At 31.0% G+C, this 22681-nt stretch overlaps 1 protein-coding gene across 2 annotated transcripts in view; it reads right to left on the bottom strand.

Annotated features, from left to right (window-relative positions):
- Positions 1-1683: 1683 nt before the first annotated feature.
- LOC143069605 (CLK4-associating serine/arginine rich protein-like) overlaps positions 1684-22681 on the bottom strand; it is a 30141-nt gene continuing 9143 nt past the window's right edge. Inside the window, exons 5-19 of one of the 2 annotated variants that reach the window (XM_076244320.1) lie at positions 21915-21997; positions 20750-20834; positions 19994-20106; positions 18303-18399; positions 17213-17291; positions 16362-16435; positions 15504-15545; positions 12117-12260; positions 9596-9901; positions 7857-8066; positions 5877-5928; positions 3772-3832; positions 3191-3249; positions 2729-2895; positions 1684-1966 (exon numbers count right to left, since the gene is read on the bottom strand). In XM_076244320.1, the coding sequence (XP_076100435.1) occupies positions 1909-1966; positions 2729-2895; positions 3191-3249; positions 3772-3832; positions 5877-5928; positions 7857-8066; positions 9596-9901; positions 12117-12260; positions 15504-15545; positions 16362-16435; positions 17213-17291; positions 18303-18399; positions 19994-20106; positions 20750-20834; positions 21915-21997 (1630 nt within the window). In that variant the 3' untranslated portion in view covers positions 1684-1908. Of the gene's footprint in view, positions 1967-2728; positions 2896-3190; positions 3250-3771; positions 3833-5872; positions 5929-7856; positions 8067-9595; positions 9902-12116; positions 12261-15503; positions 15546-16361; positions 16436-17212; positions 17292-18302; positions 18400-19993; positions 20107-20749; positions 20835-21914; positions 21998-22681 lie in introns of those variants that run through there. The other variant, XM_076244321.1, reaches the window with a different exon arrangement.

Genomic DNA, 22681 nt, shown 5'->3' with positions numbered 1-22681 from the left:
CATATTTGCTTAAAGGCTTTAAATTTTCTTGCAGAATAAGCAGAAAAGAAATTAAAATTGACAATACTAAAGAATCATGGTCAGATGGTATATTAAAAACTAAGTCATGTTCAATTTGGGATATGTATCAAATAGTAACCACCATCAGATAATAAGACAGCATGCTTTCATCAGCAGGTTAGTGTTAGTGGCTTTGAACTAGCTGTCAGATAACTGCGAGTACTCTCAGATATGTTCATTGTGTCTTTTTGTGTCGGGATGTATAAGTACGGGGCCAAGTCCACTTGTATTTTTGTCCATCTGATGAGTTAAGCCTTTTTCAACTGATTTTTATAGTTCGTTCTTATGTTGTACTGTTATTCCACTGTCCCAGGTTAGGGGGAGGGTTGGGATCCCGCTAACATGTTTAACCCTGCCACATTATTTATGTATGTGCCTGTCCTAAGTCAGGAGCCTGTAATTCAGTAGTTGTCGTTTGTTTATGTGTTGCACATTTGTTTTTTTCGTTCATTTTTTTTTTTTAACATAAATAAGGCCGTTAGTTTTCTCATTTGATTTGTTTTACATTGTCTTATCGGGGGCCTTTTATTGCCAACTATGCGGTATGGGCTTTGCTCATTGTTGAAGGCCGTACGGCGACCTATAGTTGTTAATGTCTGTGTCATTTTGGTCTTTTGTGGATAGTTGTCTCATTGGCAATCATACCACATCTTCTTTTTTATATAATTGTTTGAGGTAGCTTTCAATAAATGTTGGTGAATAGCTATTCTAAACAGTCATATTATTGTTTTGATATCTGATATTTATTGGCTTTCCCTGAATTTATTTTCAACAGACATCATTGATTGATTGATGGTTGGTAGTTACTGCCACTTTTATCACTGATCTTGGCTATAGCATGGAGTCATGTTTTTATTGGTGAATGAAGCCAAGGTGCTTAGGACCTTTGGTAGGAAAACTAGCAATCATAATCATATAAATTGGAGTCCTAAGCACCTACCACAGACTGGGTGGGAACTAAAAACCTCAAGTAAGCTACCTAGACACCACAGTCAGATAAGCCACATGACACGGTTTAGGTATGCTGACAACTCATTATTGTATACAGCTAATTAATCAATAGGCTACTGTCCTTACATAAAGCCCTATTGATACCCAGGTAAGCATTTCATTTTTTAAGGTAACAAGGCTTGAATGTCATGTCGTTCTTGGCATTCAAAGTGCAAGAAAACAGGAAGAAGGTGTCTGACAGATAAAAAAAAAAGTACAGGCACATCGCAGATCATGATTACAGAGCTGCTCACCAAATATGAATGCATTCTGGTGATTTAAATCTGAGAAAAAGTTCATCCCACATGAAAATTTGAAAGATTGGCAAAAGTGTGACCAAAATATGTGTTGGAGGAACAGGATGATTGAACTATAGCCTCCACTGGTTACTATTTACCAACAATTTCCAGATAGGTACTGCCCTTTAAATACATTTGTACAGACAAACTGATATGAAAGATTGTCAAATGCAAAAACTAAAAAAATCAAATAATAGGGCCTGGATGATCTTTATAGAGCAGAGAGAATAATAGGCAAAAAAATGAGACAATGAAAAAGGCCCTCAAAATTGATCTAAACAGAAATGGGGGACTCACCATGAAGACCCTCATATGGGAATTGATAACAAAAACATTTGACAGATTGTAACAAGTTCATTTTAAAGTCATAACAATGAAAAACAAAATATGGTCAAAATAGATAATACATTATTGTCAGATGTTTTGGCTAAATCTAGTGATTTTCACAATGAACACTCGTACCATGATCAATGTCATTTCAACATTTAATTCATAAATATTTATTTTATTATCAATTAACAAAATGAATATCATTTTGTCAAATAAGTTAAATAAAGAATTATCTATGATCTGTAAATCGACTTGTTCTTTCTCTTGACCTTGACCTAGATTGTGACCTACAAAATAAAATTACTTCATTAGAATTTACAGCTTTTTTTTATCATTCTAAAGTGATACAGTTTAATAGCTTTTTAATTTTTACTTTTTTTACTTGTGTTTTTTATTATCTATTAAACCATTATGAATGACTGGTAATGGTAAACTATTAATCAGGACTCTTTGTTTGACATATTTATATATGATTTAACTTGACCCCTTTTTAGATCAGATCCAGTTGGTAATCAGACACTATTATGACTCCTACTTTGACCTCTTTAGATATGATTCACCTTTTTTCATCCTCTTTGGACCAGATCCAGCTGGCAATGGTAAAGCCTCTGGCCTTTGTTAGTCTTGTATGATTTTAAATTTTAGTTTCTTGTGTATAATTCGGAGTTTAGTATGACGTCCATTATCACTGTACTATTATGCATATTTTAGGGGCCAGCTGAAGGACACCTACGGGTGCGGGAATTCTCGCTACATTGAAGACCCATTGGTTGCCTTCGGCTGTTGTTTGCTCTATGGTCGGGTGGTTGTCGCTTTGACATATTCACCATTTCCTTTCTCAATTTTATATTAATCTCTTACTTTGACCTCATTACGTATGACTCACTTTTCATCCTCTTTGGACCAGATCCAACTGGCGATGGTACACTATTAATCTCTTACTTTGACCTCATTACATATGACTCACCTTTTTCTCCTCTTTGGACAATATCCAGCATTGATAGTACACTATTATGACTCTTACTTTGACCTCTATACATATGACTCACCTTTTCCTCCTCTTTGGACCAGATCCAGCTGGCGATGATACACTATCAGGACTCCTGCTTCGACTTCGACTGTCATCACTGCTACTATCTCCTCTATCTCTATGTCTTTTCTCTCTTTCTCTCCGTCTCATCTCAAGAGCTCTAATTCTAAGTTCTTCCTCTCTATCCTAACGATAATAAACAAATAATTTCAATATCAAGAATCAAACATTACTAACTTCTGGTTGAAGTTTAACTAAATAATTCCATTATTGATTTAGATATAGTTCCATTAATTTATAAATTGATGTTAAAATCTACTGATTATTTTTATAATAGGGGAAGCAATCAAGATGTTTAAGACTTTAAAAATCAACTTAATTTATCATACTGCTGGAAATTATTTCAAGTTTGACTCAAAGGGTAACTTATTTAACCCTCTTAAATAATATTTGATCCTCATTTTAACTATGAACAACTTACAAGTCTTTCTTGTTCAGATTTTATGGTTCTTTCCACTTCAGCCTTTTTGTCTGCTTTGACTGAAAAAAATCAATCAATATAAAGTATTGCTCATAATATATATATAGATATATGTAATACAATGTCCACTAAAAGCTGTTATATTTTACACATTTATAGGAAAAGCATTTAGTTAATACTTGTGTGTTCTTGACTGTCCATTTAATAATAAATTTGGTCAGAATACAGATCGATGCAGATATGGTTAATAACTGCAAGTCCAATCAACTAACTGATCAAGAGGCCTCAAGATTTTCATTTCTCAAAAAGCAAGAATTTAACATAATTTTTTTTTCTAAAAGCAAGATTTAACAGAATTTTTTTCTAAAAGCAAGAATTTAACAGAAATTTTCAATGTCCCTCATAAAGGGTCACAATTTCTGCAGCAATCCCCTCACTGGAAAAAAACTAAAACGAATGCTTAACTTTGTAACATCTTACAATTTCACTTTAAAAACAAAATATTTATCTAATATTATTTCAAGTTTTTGTTTTGGTCCAAGGACCCCACTTTTTAGACTTAAGTGTCCTTCAATACTTACAAGATCTGTTGAGAGCAGCCTGCATCTTCCTTTTCAATTTCTCTTGTGGTGTTATTTTTGCCTACAAATTCACATTTAAATTGAAAATTTTTACACATAATAAATATATATATATCTTACCCACTTCAGAACTAAAGATAAATATTATCTTCATGATGTGAAAATAAAAATCTATGCAGTATCTTTTGAATTCATGCCTGGTTTTATGCTTGATTGTCAAATAATGTTCATGCATCCTGAATATCTTGACAAAAACTCATCTTTGAATGTGTTTTTGGGTTGTATTTACCGTAGTAATGGTGTTTTTTATGTTCCTCATTTGAGCTCTGGATGATCGTACAAATTATCTCATTGGCAATCATTACACATCTCCTAATCTTTATATTAGTCTGTTCCTATGTAACAAGTTCTAAGGGATTTCACACATCCAGCACTTTAACCTAACCATTGTCCTTTGGAACGGATAAAAAGCATTGCTCTTTTATTATGATAATATTTTTTTTTTTACATTTAATACACACATCCCCCATCCAACTAGAAAATGGCAATGTCAGGAATTGCCCCTGTTGCACATTTTTGTGTGAGGAACAGAAACAAATAACTACGGTAATTCTAATAAAACAAAGCAATACCATTTTAAAAAAAATTAGTTACAATTTTCATAAATTTTGACACCAGGAATAAATTCAGGATGCATTCTAATTTAATATCAAGTTCTTTAAAAATCTGCTTTATTTTTTTTTTAATTTATAATGACAGCCATATCAAAATTGCTGATGGACGGATATTTTTTTTATAAAATGGGACCAATTTAGAATAGCACAGTTATATTCTCATCTCATCTCATTGTTTTTTAATCTTAGCACAAAAAAATATTTAAAAAAAATGTGTGATATTTTTACTGCATTTTTATTTCCATTTCCAATTATATTTTGTAATCATTATTTTATAAAAATAATTGTATGTACACATGTTTTCATGAAAAAACATACATTTTCCAAATAAAAATGATATCAATTTACTGTACAGAGTTAAAGTTAAAATGGGGTTCTTTCAAAATATATAGATAATATGATACAGTGGTGATGTTTCCTATACCAATGACTACTAAAAAAATCATAGATAGATGCTTTTTGTGCTTCTTTGTTAAATATTTGTTCGTTTTTGACAGTTTTACCTATTAATCTGTTTAGTTCACGCATTGTTGTAAATATACGGTATTGGAATTTGATGCGACTGTCAAGCAAGTGAGAGGTTTAATGCAATAAAACCAGGTTTAATCCAGCGTTTTCTACGTTTTAAAATGCCTGTACCAGTCAGGAATATGACAGTTGTTGTCCATTCGTTTGATGTGTTTTATCATTTGGTTAGGGACTTTCCATTCTGTATTTTTTTCAGTGTTCAGTATTGTTGTGATTTTACTTTTTTCAGTAGTGAACATGTCAGATGGTTAAAATATGAGCTTGTGAAGACAATCTGCTTGACAAAACTAAAACAACTACTGGTAATGCAGAAATAATTATTCGAAATAAAACTTTTCCTCACATGACAGGCAGTCAAATGTATTTCAAAATGTGTAAATGTAACTATTAAACCTTAACATTATCATATGTTACAGAACATAAGGCAGAAAAAAAAACCATACACATTTCTGAACTTTATCAGATTTAAAAAAAACAACATGTAAATAAAATTTGTGATGCTACATAAAAAATAATAAGAGAAAAAAATTACGAGAAGTTAAGAACACAGTGCCAAAAGCTCATGATAAAAATATTTGTAGATTCTCAACTCCATACACCATGAAATTATCTATATTCTTTCAGAAATTTCTGATGAGATATTCAAAAACCTCTGACTTAAAATGCTTTAAATCTTTCCTAAATTTATAGGTATGTGTAAGAACTCCTTTTTCAATCCATATAAATTCAACCAAAACTGACATATCCAATTTTTATTCAGAAAATATTTATTACTTTTCATATAAACAGAAGCAGTTTTAAAAGGATTTGGACGAGAATCTACAAATATTTCTATAATGTCTTAAGCAGGGAGAACCAAAAATATGTTTTTTCTATCATTACATAGATTTCATTCTTACTGACTTGAAGGTTTAAAGATGCACTTTTACCAGGTAACTTGGTCTCACTTTTTGACCTACAAAAAAAAAAACCAGTTTCAATGTCAATCATATTATACAGATTCACTGTAACATACATGTTAATAAATGTTGTTTTTTATATAGAAATGTTTGATGAATAATGTTTTGTAGGTTGCTCAGTGTCCTGCTGCAGATTTTACGATGATCAGAACAGGAATAGTCAAAGGTGAATTAACCTGGTCAAGGGGAGATAATCTTTATTGACACTGGAATAAACCCAAAACAATTTTCGAATTGAAAGTCACCCATCAGACTAGAAATTGTTGCATATTTATATATGTATGCAGACAAAACAGATATTCCATGATCATTCATCACTGAAAGATAGGATAATTTGTTTCTACACACACATCCACATTTAACAGCCCATAAATTGGCATTGAAAGCAAATCCCTTTAACATATTTATACTTAAATTCTAATTTGTAAACTCAAACGAACATAAAATATTTATCAAATAACGACAAACTCTTACATGTGAGATACCACATGCAGAGACAAATGCTACTGTTCACTTTGACTGCAATGGCTCGAATGACTTTAAACCACATGAACTCAATATCCAAATTGAACCGACCTTACTATAATTAACCAAACATGTGTCAACTATAAACAAACAGCATTTTTACATGTACTATTTTTGTACAACTTTGATAATAACATTGATGTCATTGATAAATCAGAAAACAGATAATGCACAAAATACAATCTGTAGCATCTCAAACATGAATTACCAAAGTAATGCAATTTTAAGTATCAGCTTACTTTGCTGGTGTTTGTGGGTCAACATTGCTGCAAGTTTTGTTAATCTAAAATATATTTTACATATATCCCTATTGGTCAATCAATTTTTCCCAAATTAAGTTAAGAGGGGGGTGTGGGGGTCAGTGAAAAAACTATGTGAATTAAGTTTTTTATCCTTCATTGAACTTTTGATGTCGTCCCTTACAAATCAATTTTCCATATAATTCATATTACCAAGGGACATTACCAAAGGACATATGAATCATTTAAAAATAATTGATTGGTACTGATTTTCAGTATCATAGGAGGTATTTGTGATAAAAACCTTGAATCTAAAATTCATCAAAAACTGAAAACACAGAATATATCTCACCATTATACTATTTTGATTGTAAAATTAATGTTGAAATTAAAACAGCACTTCTTTAACATGTAAATTATACAAATCATGAAAGTCAATAAACCATGACTAAAGGTACAGGGCTTAACAATTGCCATGGAAATGAGATATGCCAAAGATTATGATACATTTGACTTTAACCCATAAGTGATTCCCCTTAAACAGATCTAACTAAAACTTTAAGGATGTAATTTCTGCAAAAGTTACTAAGTCAATAAACCATGGGATGTGTCAATGCTTATACAACTGCATAACAATTATCATTAATTTATCATTAGCTGTTCCACTTTATCTGACATAATCGTAAACTTTATCAAATTGCTTAGACCACTGATGTCATCAAAAATAGGATTCATAAGTCTTCCTCTTTTCTATGATAAGGCTAGAAAAAAAATCTGGCTAGAATTACTTCTTCTACAGTGTTGACCTATTTTGAACAAACTCATTCAAATAAATTAAAGAAATATCATATATATACATGTATATAAAATACAATTAAATAATAGAAAAACTTTAAATACTTTAATTAGTTTGAGCATACTGATTTAATTTGATAAATTAACAGGTTGAGAAATAATTAAAATGCTTAAAAACTTTTAGAAATTTACAAAATTTACAGTTTACTAAATACTACTGTTGTGAATTCTCCATTTTTGATGTTCAATACAAATTTTGGAGGATTGAGGAAAAATTGTATTTTCCTAAATATGTGATTTTATGATTTTGCTAAAGTCTTCTAACAAGCAATAGAAAACATGTACAGTGAACCCACAGTACTTACCTTTGACCAGAATTCCTATCATTATTCTTGTCATTCCTGTCACCCCTGTCACCTCTGTCACCTCTGTCATGCCTGTCATGTCTATCATCTCTTCTGCCGCGGTATGATGTTCGGTGATCACTTTCAGAATCACTTGACTTAGATGATAAACTTTCTCTTCTGTAGCGTTTTATAGGCGGCGCTACTACTGGCTTCTGTGGCGACCGCGACCTAAATAAATAATGCATTTAAAAAACTACTTCTAAATTGATCTTAATTCAATAGATATAACTCTCTTTAATTTGAAATACTAGATAAAATTCATTTTTTTTGTCTTCACGTAAATACACCTTTCAGGAAAGATTATTCAATCTGATTTATGTCTAATGCCATAATCTAAGAAAGGGTTTGTTTTAAAAAAAGAACACAATTGTTTTCCATGTAAATTTTTTCTATTATTATCATTCTACATCCAAAAACTTCATAAGGGTTAGCATGTTAAATTGATGCATTCAGCAATTTTCTTCGAATTTGTTTCTTGATGATCCCATTCAAAAACTAAATAAAAAACTAAAAACATAATCTAAATGAATATCAAACTAACAATTTCTGCAATACATTTTATTTTTATTGAATAGTTCAAAATATCCAGGTGTAATGATAAGTCGTTATCCTAAGGTTATTTTTTTCTTATTTTTTCTGTACACTTAGCTTTCATTTTTTATTACCATGCATTGTCAAGCTTGGTAACTCATAATTATTTCTCAGTAACTAAATGTACGATGCTGTCCCATACTGAACCTTCTGACCTTGTTTGTTTACATTTAAATTTCAATGGCGTCAAAATCATGTGATGTCAATTCGTTCTACCCAATCAAATTGCTCTACTGTCAATTAGGGGATTTTCCAGTCTACGGCAATTACGTTATTTCTTTGTGGGATATTGCTTCAAAATAGTTTGCAATAATTTTGGGTTTTATTCAACATCCCTTTTGACATCAATGGAATTCTGTATGAATATTTTTCTGCAGTCATGATGGTCAGAATATCGATCTTTTTATAATGAATAAAAAGAAAATTCTATGAAAAATAAATGTAAATTATTTTTCATTAACCTACTCTATATTCCTGTACAAAATTATGGCATGGGCATCGTTTTTTCAATTATTTTTCCTTTCATTTTGGTTGGGCTTTTTTCGCGGGAAAATCGCGAAAGACGTAAGGAGCATGTCATTTTAAAATTCCTAAAAATACGATTTGCTTGACCTGTATTGCCTGCCACAAGATTGATGACGCTGAATGGAATGTACACAAAGCAATGGAGGCCGGAAGTGGGATTTTGTGAAGTTCTAGAATGTTTTTAGACATTCAGAAGTCGGGATTGAAACGGGCATTAGAAATTTGGCATTTTTTAGCAATAATTGAGAACAACAATGAAAACTTACCTTCAGAAATGTTTTTTTATTCAAAAATGCAGAAAAAACGTATTCTTCATTGTTTTTCTACGCCGGAAGTATTGAGTGACGTCAATGCGGAGTTCCCCCGTGTGTTAAGTTCAAACACAAATACCTAACGAACTGACAAGATGAACGATTTTAGACTACGGTAGGATATTTTAATAAAATTTCTAAGTCAATCAGAATTCAAAAATACAATCTATTAGGCATTATTTATTTCATAAAAAATCTAAAGCAATCAGTTACTTCCTATTTTCAAGGTCAACATGCAACTTAAGTTGTGGATCTACTGCAAATATTTACCTTGACTTAGAATCATAAGATGATGACCTTGAAGAATATGATCTACTTCTGGATCTTGATCTTGACCTTGACCTCGATCTTGAACGTGAACTTGAACTACGAGATGACTTGCTGGAATATGAACTATGACTTGAGGAACGACTATAACTTCTTTTATGTTTTTCCTTTTCTTTCCTGGATCTAACTGTAGATTTTTTTACTTTTTCCCTTTCTCTCTGATCACGCGACCTTGATCTTGAAGATGGTGACCGAGATCGTGATCTCCTATACTTTTTCTTGTCTTTTTTCTTTTTAGCCTTTTTATCCCTAAAAGCAGAAAACAAAATGTTAATATTTTTTATCATTAGATAATAGTGTGTTAGTTTTCCAATTTTTTCATGTTCATGCATGAAATTTTTCATTCAAAGCACAAACACTTAATCCTATATTGTGTGATGGAAAACTTGTTCATTATAAAGAAATATGAGAGATAACTGCATTGTTTAATAAATATCCTGTGGATCCAAGATCGTGTGACAAGAAAAATTCGTAAGGGTTCCACGGAACCCGGTGTCTCGCCTACTTTTTCTGTTAATCGCAGACTCAACAAAAATGAGGAAAAACATCAATAAAAATTTCCCTCACGATACTGTCTTTTGATTGAAAGAAGCTTCCAAGTTTGGTAAAAAAATCCAGGATAGTTTATGAATCTAATAAATGTTTTATAAACTTTAACTGCAGACTGTATGTAATGTTAACTGTAAGAAAACTAAGTCCATTTATAAGTAAAATACGGAAAAAGTGATTTTTTTTTTTACAAAATTTACTTCTGAATAAGATCTTATGATCAGAAATAACTTTTTGTCTAAGTTTGGTAGAAATCCAGGATAGTTTAAGAACATTATAAAAATTTTAAAAACTTAAACCACAGAGTGAATGTTTTGTTTCTGGCAAAAAAACTAAGTCCATTTATAAGTAAAATACGGAAAAGTGAAAATTTATTTTTACAAAATTTTCTTCTTGATACTATCTTATGATCATAAACAAGCTTCTGTCCAAGTTTGGTAGAAATCCAGGATAGTTTAAGAACATTATAAAAATTTTAAAAACTTAAACCACAGAGTGAATGTTTTGTTTCTGGCAAAAAAACTAAGTCCATTTATAAGTAAAATACGGAAAAGTGAAAATTTTTTTTTACAAAATTTTCTTCTTGTCAGATACTATCTTATGATCATAAACAAGCTTCTGTCCAAGTTTGGTACAAATCAAGGATAGTTTATCAAAGTTATTAAAATTTTAAAAACTTTAACCAAAGAGTGAATGTAATGTTTCCTCGCAGAAAAACTAAGTCCATTTATAAGTAAAATACGGAAAAGTGGAAATTTATTTTCACAACATTTTCTTCTTGATGCTATCTTATGATCATAAACAAGCGTCTGTCCTAGTTTGGTACATATCAAGGATAGTTTATGAAAGTTATTAAAATTTTAAAAACTTTAACCACAGAGTGAATGTAATGTTTCCTCGCAGAAAAACTAAGTCCATTTATAAGTAAAATACGGAAAAAATAGAATTTTATTTTTACAAAATTTACTTCTGGATACTTTCTTATGATCATAAACAAGCTTCTGTCCAAGTTTGGTGGAAATTCAGTACAGTTTAAGAAAGTTATTAAAATTTCAAAAACTTTAACCACAGAGTGAATATTTGTGGACGCCGCCGACGACGACGACGCCGACGACGACGGAATGTAGGATCGCTTAGTCTCGCTTTTTCGACTAAGGTCGAAGGCTCGACAAAAAGATCCAGGCTCCATCTTACAGGCAAAATTTTCGTAGACAAAATGCTGAATACTTGTATGAAAGTGTATGTGCACATTTTTAGTTCAGGAAAGATATCAATTTAATTACTGATTTACTGAAACCGATGATTTAGATTTTCAAAAGTTTACATCTTTTCAAATATGTGTGATATTTGTTTTGTTTTTTTATGAGAAGATTTAAGATATTCATATGCTGAATAAATAGTATAAGTGAATAATTAGACTAAACACAAACATTCATAATTTTAAGCGAAGTCCATTAACTGATAGTACATTTGTCGACATTGCATGTTCTTTAAAAGTACACATATTCATTTTTAAATCTAAAATATTCTTTTACATTCACTTGTGAACCAACATGAAGATTTTCAAAAGAAAACCAGATAAGTCTGATTTCTGCCATATAGCAAACCAAACAGAAAATTCAATACTACTGCCTAACAAACAAGTCATTTGTTTTTGCAGACTCACACAAGTTATGAAAACAAATGTTCATTTTCTCCAAAAGCTTGTTATCAACACAGTTCTTTCAATTCTTCGGTGTATAAATCTAGTCCACGTATCTTTTATTGTTCGCTTAGGCCATACAGTCCATTTTCTATACATCTTTTATGTATGGGCACAAAAGTATTGACGTAAAAATGACAATTAACAGAATGATGGCTGTTTTTATGTAACTGTTCACCGATGGTCCCCAGAAAAACTACAATAAACACCGACCATTTATCTATCTTATCAGTATTAGGGAGTGATGGCCCATGAACAGTTCTTTCTTCGTCACTGTCACCTCCAAAACTTGTTATAAACAACATCTTGTCTTTTCTCTCTGGGGATCTTGACCTTGATTTGGACGATGATGATGACCTGAAAAAAAAATAAACAAATAAAACATATTTTATTTGCAAAAGCAAATATGATATGCTATAGCCATACATAATATATACACAATGTGACAAAAAAAAACATAGCCGAGAATGATACAATATATCTAACCAATAATATCTGATCTAGTTTTCAAATAATTATTACTACCAATGTTATTTCAACTGATCGGGCGGAGTTAACGTTTTAATTTACATAAGGACAGTCTATTTGATTATGTGTGTGATAAGAAAGATTGCCGTTATAATTATTAATGATTTTTAATCACCTATCAGTATCATCAAAGGAATTTACAAAAGAATGACTGAACACTTCATTGATGAGTTTACCCTAAAACACCTATATATAGATGGACTGGTTTATTATGAGCGTACCCATTAAACTCCGCCCAGTCAAGTGAAATAAATCGAGTAATACAGAGATGAATTGAGTAGCTTTTAACAAACAAGATAATTTAAAAGTATTGAGCCAAGAAAAAACTTGTTTACTAGATAACAAACATTTATTTGAGATATCAAGATAACAATGCAAAATTTCTGTAGACCATGCAAGTACTAATGATTTTCATAAATTGCATAGTAGATTAAAACAGCAACTGCAAATATTTATTAAAATTATGAATTTCCATTGATTTGCTGTGTGTAAAAGTCTTAAACATAATGAAATCATAGGAAAGACTAGGTTTCTAATATTAATACTGTGACATTAATTCTGAGCCTGAGGTCTTGATTTATCCAATCTAACAACCAGGTGCTCCGCAGGGCGCAGCTTTATACGACCGCAGAGGTCGAACCCTGAACAGTTGGGGCAAGTATGGACAAAACATTCAAGCGTGATACAGCTCTGAATTTGGATTGTGATCAAATTTTTGACATTATATGTTTTTTTTTTACACAAAACAAATGTCAAGATTTTACAAATCAATTAAAGATTTCTTCAAACTTTTTAAATCTAAAATTAAATAGTTGACACAGTATAGGTTTCTGACACAGAATGAATGTGGTCTAATGAACTTAAAAGTTTTTTTTTTGCCTTTGAGCAATTCACTATGCTGTTGAATATTAATCCTCTCAAAAAAATGTTTGAAGAAATTTTCTTTTTATTTACGAAATCTGAAATGAGAAAAATTTAAACCCCCCCCCCTTTTTTTCACATCCCCGTTTCCCTTTTTCCAAAACTGATATCAATTCAAATTTCTAATGGAGTTTGTAACAATAACTACTCTTTTAAATACATCATAAGATATTAAAATGTAAAATAAAGTGCTTGTTATCACTGAATGGTAAAGATTGGTTGGTAGTAAAAGTGAATATACATTGTTTATTGTATAAAACAATAAAAAAAACTTCATCAGCAACATTTTATATTGGCAAATTTCCAATGAAGTTATTTACATAAAGTTATTGGCAAATAAAAATAGAAAATGACATCATAGTCATGTCTGGCAAATGTCCAACATACATTATCTAAAAACATTTTAGATAAGATAAGGAAAAAAGCTTCATCAGCAACATTTTATATTGGCAAATTTCCAATGAAGTTATTTACATAAAGTTATTGGCAAATAAAAATAGAAAATGACATCATAGTCATGTCTGGTAAATTTCCAACATATATTATCAACTACTATTCTATACAAAGAAAGATAACTCCAATTGAAAATTAATTGCTATTGCACAATATTGTGCAATTAGATATTTCTTGCTATTGTGCAATACTGTGCAATTGAAAATTTCTTGCTATTGCACAATACTTGATATGGAATCCTGATTTGGACCAACTTGAAAACTGGGCCCATAATCAAAAATCAAAGTACATATTTATATAAAGCATATCAAATAAGCCCAAGAATTTAATTTTTATTAAAATCAAACTTAGTTTAATTTTGGACCCTTTGGACGTTAATGTAAACCAATTTGAAAACGGGACCAAAAATTAAGAATCTACATACACAGTTAGATTTGGCATATCAAAGAACCCCAATTATTCAATTTTTGATGAAATCAAACAAAGTTTAATTTTGGACCCCGATTTGGACCAACTTGAAAACTGGACCAATAATAAAAAATCTAAGTACATTTTTAGATTCAGCATATCAAAGAACCCCAAGGATTCAATTTTTGTTAAAATCAAACTAAGTTTAATTTTGGACCCTTTGGACCTTAATGTAGACCAATTTGAAAACGGGACCAAAAATTAAGAATCTACATACACAGTTAGATTCGGCATATCAAAGAACCCCAATTATTCAATTTTTGATAAAATCAAACAAAGTTTAAATCTGGACCCTTTGGACCCTTTATTCCTAAACAGTTGGGACCAAAACTCCCAAAATCAATACCAACCTTCCTTTTATGGTCATAAACCTTGTGTTTAAATTTCATAGATTTCTATTTACTTATACTAAAGTTATGGTGCGAAAACCAAGAATAATGCTTATTTGGTCCCCTTTTTGGCCCCTAATTCCTAAACTGTTGGGACCTAAACTCCCAAAATCAATACCAACCTTCCTTTTGTGGTCATAAACATTGTGTTTAAATTTCATTGATTTCTATTTACTTAAACTAAAGTTATTGTGCGAAAACCAAGAATAATGCTTATTTGGGCCCTTTCCTGGCCCCTAATTCCTAAACTGTTGGAACCAAAACTCCCAAAATCAATCCCAACCTTTCTTTAGTGGTCATAAACCTTATGTCAAAATTTCATAGATTTCTATTTACTTAAACTAAAGTTATAGCGCGAAAACCAAGAAAATGCTTATTTGGGCCCTTTTTGGCCCCTAATTCCTAAAATGTTGGGACTAAAACTCCCAAAATCAATCCCAACCTTCCTTTTGTGGTCATAAACCTTGTGTTAAAATTTCATAGATTTCTATTCACTTTTACTAAAGTTAGAGTGCGAAAACTAAAAGTATTCGGACGAAGACGACGACGACGACAACGACGCAGACGACGACGCCAACGTGATAGCAATATACGACGAAAAATTTTTCAAATTTTGCAGTCGTATAAAAATTAATCCAAATAATTACTTATTTCTTTTACAGGTATTTCCTGAAGGAAACTGTGAACAGACTTGTTTGATGTTGACTTTTATTCACTAAATATTACTACAAAAACTTTAAAACAATGATTGATTGATGGTTATTTCATATCACATGATAAACATTACAGACTAATTCAGATTTTTTATTCCTGAACTTTCTGATAAAAAGTTTATGCTTACCTTTGATAAGGTTCATATTTAGGACTATCTCTGGCAGCATAGCTGAAAAATATTATATTCACCCTCATTATCTAATAGTTTGACAAAAATATAATTTTCAAATATTCTTTCTGACAAATTATCACTTTAGTGTTCTCTTGAATTTTATTTTATTTATATGTTTTGGAGTTTATTGTGACATCAATTTTTATTGAATTAAGTTTGTTAAGGGGCCAACTGCAGCCCATTGCAGGATTTTCTTGCTGTGTTGAAGATGGTTGATGAATTGGTGGCCTTTCAGATTTTTTCTGCTCTTTGGTCGGTTTGTTGTCACTTTGACACATTCCCCATTTCCATTCTCAATTCTATCTTGAATTTATATTACAATTGCAGCTAAAACCATATATGTGAAAACAAAATTTCTTGCAAGTGATCAAATCTATTTTATGTCATTAAAAAGATAATTAAAGGTTGTATGTGTCCATCTGAGTGCATACACTTAGTAATTATGTGACATTTGAATATAACTGATTAATAGCAAAACTTTCAAAAACTTATTCTTTTCAGTGAAAATCATATGACAGTAAAGTGAAAAGGAAATATAAATATAAAGACAACTTATTCACTAACACAATGTTGTAATATGTTTATAAAATACAGTTCTATATACCTTGGTGGACTTAGCTTTCTCCCTGCAAGGTAATAAAATACAGTTCTATATACCTTGGTGGACTTAGCTTTCTATATACCTTGGTGGACTTAGCTTTCTATATACCTTGGTGGACTTAGCTTTCTATATACCTTGGTGAACTTAGCTTTCTATATACCTTGGTGGACTTAGCTTTCTATATACCTTGGTAGACTTAGCTTTCTATATACCTTGGTGGACTTAGCTTTCTCCCTGCAAGTCTTTTTTCTTTGTAAGCTCTTCTTTCTCTTCTTGATTTTCTTCCCTGCAAAAACATTTATTTTTTTATCTATTTGCATTTCAGGGATGCCAAATCATTTTCAAGCAAGATTTATACATTTTTTTATATCATGACAACAACCTGAAAAGAGTGAATTGTTATTTATGATTCTTGCTTTTAAGTTTATACATGTATTTCAACAATAAAATCAACTTTGAATTAATTATAGGTACAAGGGAAGAGTTTAAAATATATCTTTTCAAAAAAGAGAAATTGTATTTCATTAATAAATTTCAACTCCAAAATATGAACATTATTGACACAACATGTCTGATAAAGCAATCTTTGCTCAACTTTAACTCCAAAATATGAACATTATTGACACAACAGGCCTGATAAAGCAATCTTTGCTCAGCTTTAACTCCAAAATATGAACATTATTGACACAACAGGCCTGATAAAGCAATCTTTGCTCAGCTTTAACTCCAAAATGAATCATGCTGAGGGAGAACTAACAAAACTAAGTTTTAAAGTCTTGAGTTTGGATAAAGACCTGGCCTTGAAGGCATAAAACTTTGCTCAATGCTCGGAGCACAAAAATCATGCTTGAAACATGAAATCTAGCAATTTTATTGGTTGAGTACAAAAATCATGCTCGAAAGTTTTATTACCGTGAGGCCAGGGTTTCCCATTTAGCTTGAACATTGTGCAATCGAGAGACCACCAAGTCAATTAATGTTCTAGTCAAGATACAATTATAAAACAATATTTAGCAACCTTTCACTCAGAACAAGGAAAGCAATAATGTTCTCTAATACATACAGCAAACTGTGCCTTTTCCTCCTCCAATATCCTGGCAAGTTTCATAGCATCAGCTTCCTCTTTGTCTCTTTGTAACATGCTATTTAAAAATCAAATAACAGAATAAGTTTGAATGGTGACAATTATTCATACTACAACTATACTAAAAGTATATGTATTCGAAAATGCATGACATATTTGCAACTGCATCCTTAACAAATATCAATCAATCAGAATACTTACAATAGATGAATTATTGTGTGCTGAATGTCAAAGGCAATTATTTTATTAATATTAATGACAAGAGCAATTCACAAAGAATCATAAAATGTAAAATGTTCTGCAAAGGGAGTTTAACTGCGGGATTTGGATTGCCAGTTGGAAAAAAGTTACATACAACATTCAAAGTTTCTGTTCATCCCAACCATAGTACAAAATACACAAGGTTTTTGTAATATTTAATTTGTAAAAAATCATATTACATTCGTTTTCAAATTTTTTATGACTTTAAATCTTGAAAATTAAAAAAATAACAAGCATTCTATGAGTATTGAATGGCAAAAGTGTTCAAAACTGATTACTTATGTGCATTTATAAGTCAAAGAACCATAACTCTGCACAAAATCAACAAATCAGAACAAAATTTGAACTTGATCTGTAACTTGTCATGATAAAACAATACACCAAATATCATATCAAAATCTCCAATCATGAAGAAACAAGAATGTGTCCATAGTACACGGATGCCCCACTTGCACTATCATTTTCTATGTTCAGTGAACCGTGAAATTGGGGTCATAACTCTAATTTGGTATTAAAATTAGAAACATCATATCATAGGGCACATGTGTACTAAGTTTCAAGTTGATTGGACTTCAACTTCATCAAAAACTTTAACCTGAAGCGGGACACACAGATGAACGAACAGACGGATGCACAGACCAGAAAACATAATGCCCCTCTTCTATCGTAGGTCGTAGAGGGGCATAATAAGTGTGGAAAACTGATTTGCCAGACTGATGGATGGACAGAGGGATGGAGTGCAAACCTAAAGTCCCCTTCAACTTCTTAGGTAGGGGAATAAAAAAATATCACAGGTACACTGACTTACCTGACAAAATCCTCATCTTTCATCCCATACTGCTGAGCACATTCATTGAGTAATCTTTTCTGTTCATTGTTCAGTGTCTCAACATCAAGTGTTATATCTGTAGCGATCAAATAATCAGGTCTTATTCTCATTGAGAAATCGTCATTCATTATAGTGTTGATTCAATATTATTTCTTGAATACCAATTTTCATGGGTTTTGTGGGAACCACAAATTCAAATGTTCAACAAATCATATGTATGCTTTGTATGCAGAAATTGGAAAAACCACGAAATAGAATATCCACTAAAATGCATATTTTGACTTAATCCATGAAAAATAAATGAATCCCCAGACCTGTGAAATCATTCATTTTTGTGGGTAATGATTAAGTGAGAACAAATTTGTAGCTGCTAGATTTTGTGGTTTTAAAAGATACTGTATACTACATGTAGCCTATAGATCTATAGTATCTTTCATGTAAGTCATTTGACTCTAGTGCATAGTTTTTCTTACATGCAATCATACTATATCGCATTATTTTTTATAAATTAGAAATTATTTAGAAACTGTGTTTCCTCAGGCAAAGTTGACCTTATTATTTTTAGGTCCCTTTTGGCCATGAAGCTTGTGTCCAATCTTGCAAATCCTTGGATTTCAAATGTTTGGTTTTGAGCTTTTCTGATTCATTGGTGAAAAGAAGAATTTGTAAAGCATTTAAGGACTTAACTCTTTAAAAGTGTTATATATTGGATTCATAAGTAGAGTAGACCCAGTGTATCCCAAACTCTGTCTGACCGACAAAATGTCAGACAAAAAATCATTTGGTCAGACAGAACTTTTAAGATTTTTTGGTTGAATATATAGTAGAAAAACGTCAAATTTCCCTTTCGGTCAGACAACCCTCAAACAGTTTGGCACAGATTGTTAACCTGTATGTTTGTAATGACTCAGCTATTCCATTTTTTTTGGTTTGATAATAGTGTAGTCATGTGACAAAATTCCCATTTTTCATCAGTTATAGAACTTATACTGGGTAAAGACAGAATATACTGTTAATTCAGAAATTATTGCGATGTTTTTATTATTGCGAGAAATGCAACAGAGTTGTAAATGCATTAATCTACACTCGCATTTTGATATTTTGTGTATGACTTAAACAGGATTTTTCTCAAAATCATAAAAATAAATAACGCATTTCAGTCTAAAATGACAAAATCGCAATAATAAATGCACACAATAATTTCTTAATTTACAGTAGTTGAAAGTATAATTTTACTATTTACATCCTTCTTTTAGGACAGACCACTTGACCGACTAAGCCTTTCTTGTGTTTTTTGCTGTGAATTTTCAGATTTTTTAAAATGAACAGATACCCCATATCCTTTATCTTTCTATCAAGGGGAAACTACTGTGAATTCATTAAAATTCATTAAATACCAATTTTAGTTGATTTCGTGGGTACAGGTAAACAACGAAATTAAATGTTCAATGAATGACAAATTTTCTTAAGGTTTGTATATAGACTTTGGCAAAGCAAGGAAATTAAATGTCCAGTGTCCACGAACATGCAAGTTTTCCTTCATCCACGAAATTGGTGCCCACTAAAATAAATGTATCCACAGTATATGCTCTAAATGAATTCTATTTCATCGGCCACACAAAGGAGACACAGTAAACATTGATAAACTGTTAAATGATTGAGAACCCTACCTAAATCGACATCTTCTACGTCTGTGTCACTGCTTTCACTGTCATCATCATCTTTGAGAACAGGTGTACTGTCTTCATATACAAACGCTATGGCAGCTTTCTTTCCCTCCAATCTGAAGAGGTTATACATATATCATAAACATCATGAACATGTTTCAATAACAATTTAAAACACAGCACCTAATTACATGCCTGTTTTTAATAATATAATTATAAGGTGACATTTACTTAAAAGTAAAATTGATCTACCAACATCACTCAAATTTCGTTTCTTTATTGGAATGGTCCTAAAATGATCAAGGATCAACTTTTGAAAAAATTCTTCTGAAGTGCTATCACATGAATTTTTTTTAAATTAAATACATGAAAAACAAAGCAATTTCTTTTTGAAATCTAAAATAAAAATTAATGTACTATGAAATTATTTTGGTTGAATTTTAAACTACTGAATTAAATATCTAGATCTTGTTTTTTTATTATATAGATTAGACAATTGGTTTTCCTGTTTCAATTGTTTTACCCTAGTCATTTTTGGGCCATTTAGGCCTTATAGCTTGCTGTTCGGTGTGAGTGTTGACGGCTTAACATTGACCTATAATTGTTTACTTTTTACAAATTGTGACATGGATGGAGAGTTGTCTCATTGGCACTCATACCCCATCTTCTTATTTATATGTAATCATTTATCTGACCATCAACAGTAATCTTATTATGAAACAAGCTGATTTAAATTTTCTATCTTCTACAATAAATTACTTTTTCTTTTCTTCATCCTTGGATTTGTCAACATTCCCAAACTGTTCATCAACATAGATCTGGTATAATGCTTGTTCTTCTGTCACTATAATTAGAAAAGTTTGTCAATTAGTTTGTCAATTAGCCATGCCCAAAAGAGGTTTGTATATAATTAGTCAGTCAATAATGTCAAGAGTAAAATACTGTAGATTCATTTATTTTCGTGGGTACCAATTTTCATGGATTGGGATAAATTGCATTTTTGTGGATATTAGATTTCATGGTTTTGCCAAAGTTTGCATACATTCCTTCAGAAAATTTATAATTCTTTGAACATTCAAATTCATGGTTCCTCTGTGCCAACGAAATCCACGAAAATTGGTATACAACGAATATATAAGAATACACAGTAATTGTTATTCTAGATCCAAACAAGAGATATCTGAATACATTTATTGTTAGGGTTTTATATCACATGACAAGTCAAACTTACTCTGGGTGAATAATATTGCTATTTAATCTCTTAAAAGTGAAACTAGAAAAAATAAACCTCTCACTAAAATTTCCAACCTACAGTTTATTCCATATTCACTGAAGAATATTGCTTCAGATTATTATAAAAAAAAAGTTATTAAAAATACACAATTACTGGCTGACAAACCCTCCCCTTTTTTAAGTTCAAAATGTAAAAAAAAACATATTGTTTTTAGCCTTTCTTATATAAAAAACTGAAAGTATATGATATATTCATAAACAAGCTACAACAACAGCACAAACTATTACTGATTGTCTAAAAACATTTGGATTACTGACTTAGATACATAAAATTTAAAATTACCATTCCAAGTGTTTGCGGGCATGATTTTGGGATTTTTATGTACACCTTATATTTTCTTATCTTCTTCAGATTTAAAACATTTCAATTCCAAACCCATCTAATATTCCAACCTCATTAAACATAATTAGCCTTCTCCTAAACACTATTTATATATTGATTAGCAAATTGTTGCTTGCTTAATGTTCAGTGGCAAACATTTCATGCTTATTCAAAACTAAACATTACAGAAAAATCTTAGGTAGGCTCTGCAAAGTGGGTCGACTCTGGGGAAAGCAGGACATTAGGACTATAAAAGGGAAAAGGAACTATGTTGGAGAGGGACAGACATCACTGTATAATGATACGTACATCCAGCACATTCGTTTTCTACAATAATTCTGTAACGTTCATAGTTAATAGATCTTTCCTCTTCTTCCTCTCTTTTACTCAATCTGAAAATGTGATTGTGGATACTTATATGATTGTGGATACTTATATGATTGTGGATACTTATATGATCGTGGATACTTATATGCTGCAATATTTTAATGAATAAATAAAAAGAGAATGGTATCCATGGTACACAGATGATGCCCCAGCTAGCATATAACGTTATAGAGGCACATAACTGCAGAATAGTAAAAGTGAAATTGAAACTTGAGCTGTGTTTTGTGGTAATAAGCATTGTGTACAAGTTTCATAATATTTAATTGAGGCAAACTAAAGTTAGAGAAAGGAAACCAATTACGGGATGTACAGACATAATGATGGACAGACAGACAGCCAAGAGAAACACTTAATGCTTCCTTTGCTGTGGCAGGGGCATAAAAATGCACACTTACATAAGGCGCATGGACTTTTTTATGATAAAAATTCATTGCATCTTCAAATAAAGTACACTTGTGAAATTATTCAGCAAACCCTAAAGAAAGGCATATTCTATGGTCAGTAGTCTTATGCACATTGTTTATATGTATCTCATAACATAACATGCTTTATTTATATTTTCAGATTGGTGAGAAGTTTAGGTATAATTTGAAAAAAACACAATTATTTGTTACATATAATATTTTATAAATATAATACTGTAAATTCAGAAATTATTGCAAGGTTTTTATTGATGCAAATAATGTGAC

The sequence above is a fragment of the Mytilus galloprovincialis genome, chromosome 3 (genome assembly GCF_965363235.1).
Source record: "Mytilus galloprovincialis chromosome 3, xbMytGall1.hap1.1, whole genome shotgun sequence".
Lineage (NCBI taxonomy): Eukaryota > Metazoa > Mollusca > Bivalvia > Mytilida > Mytilidae > Mytilus > Mytilus galloprovincialis.
Note: the sequence above shows the minus strand (reverse complement) of the source record. Positions and strands in the feature narration are given on the sequence as shown.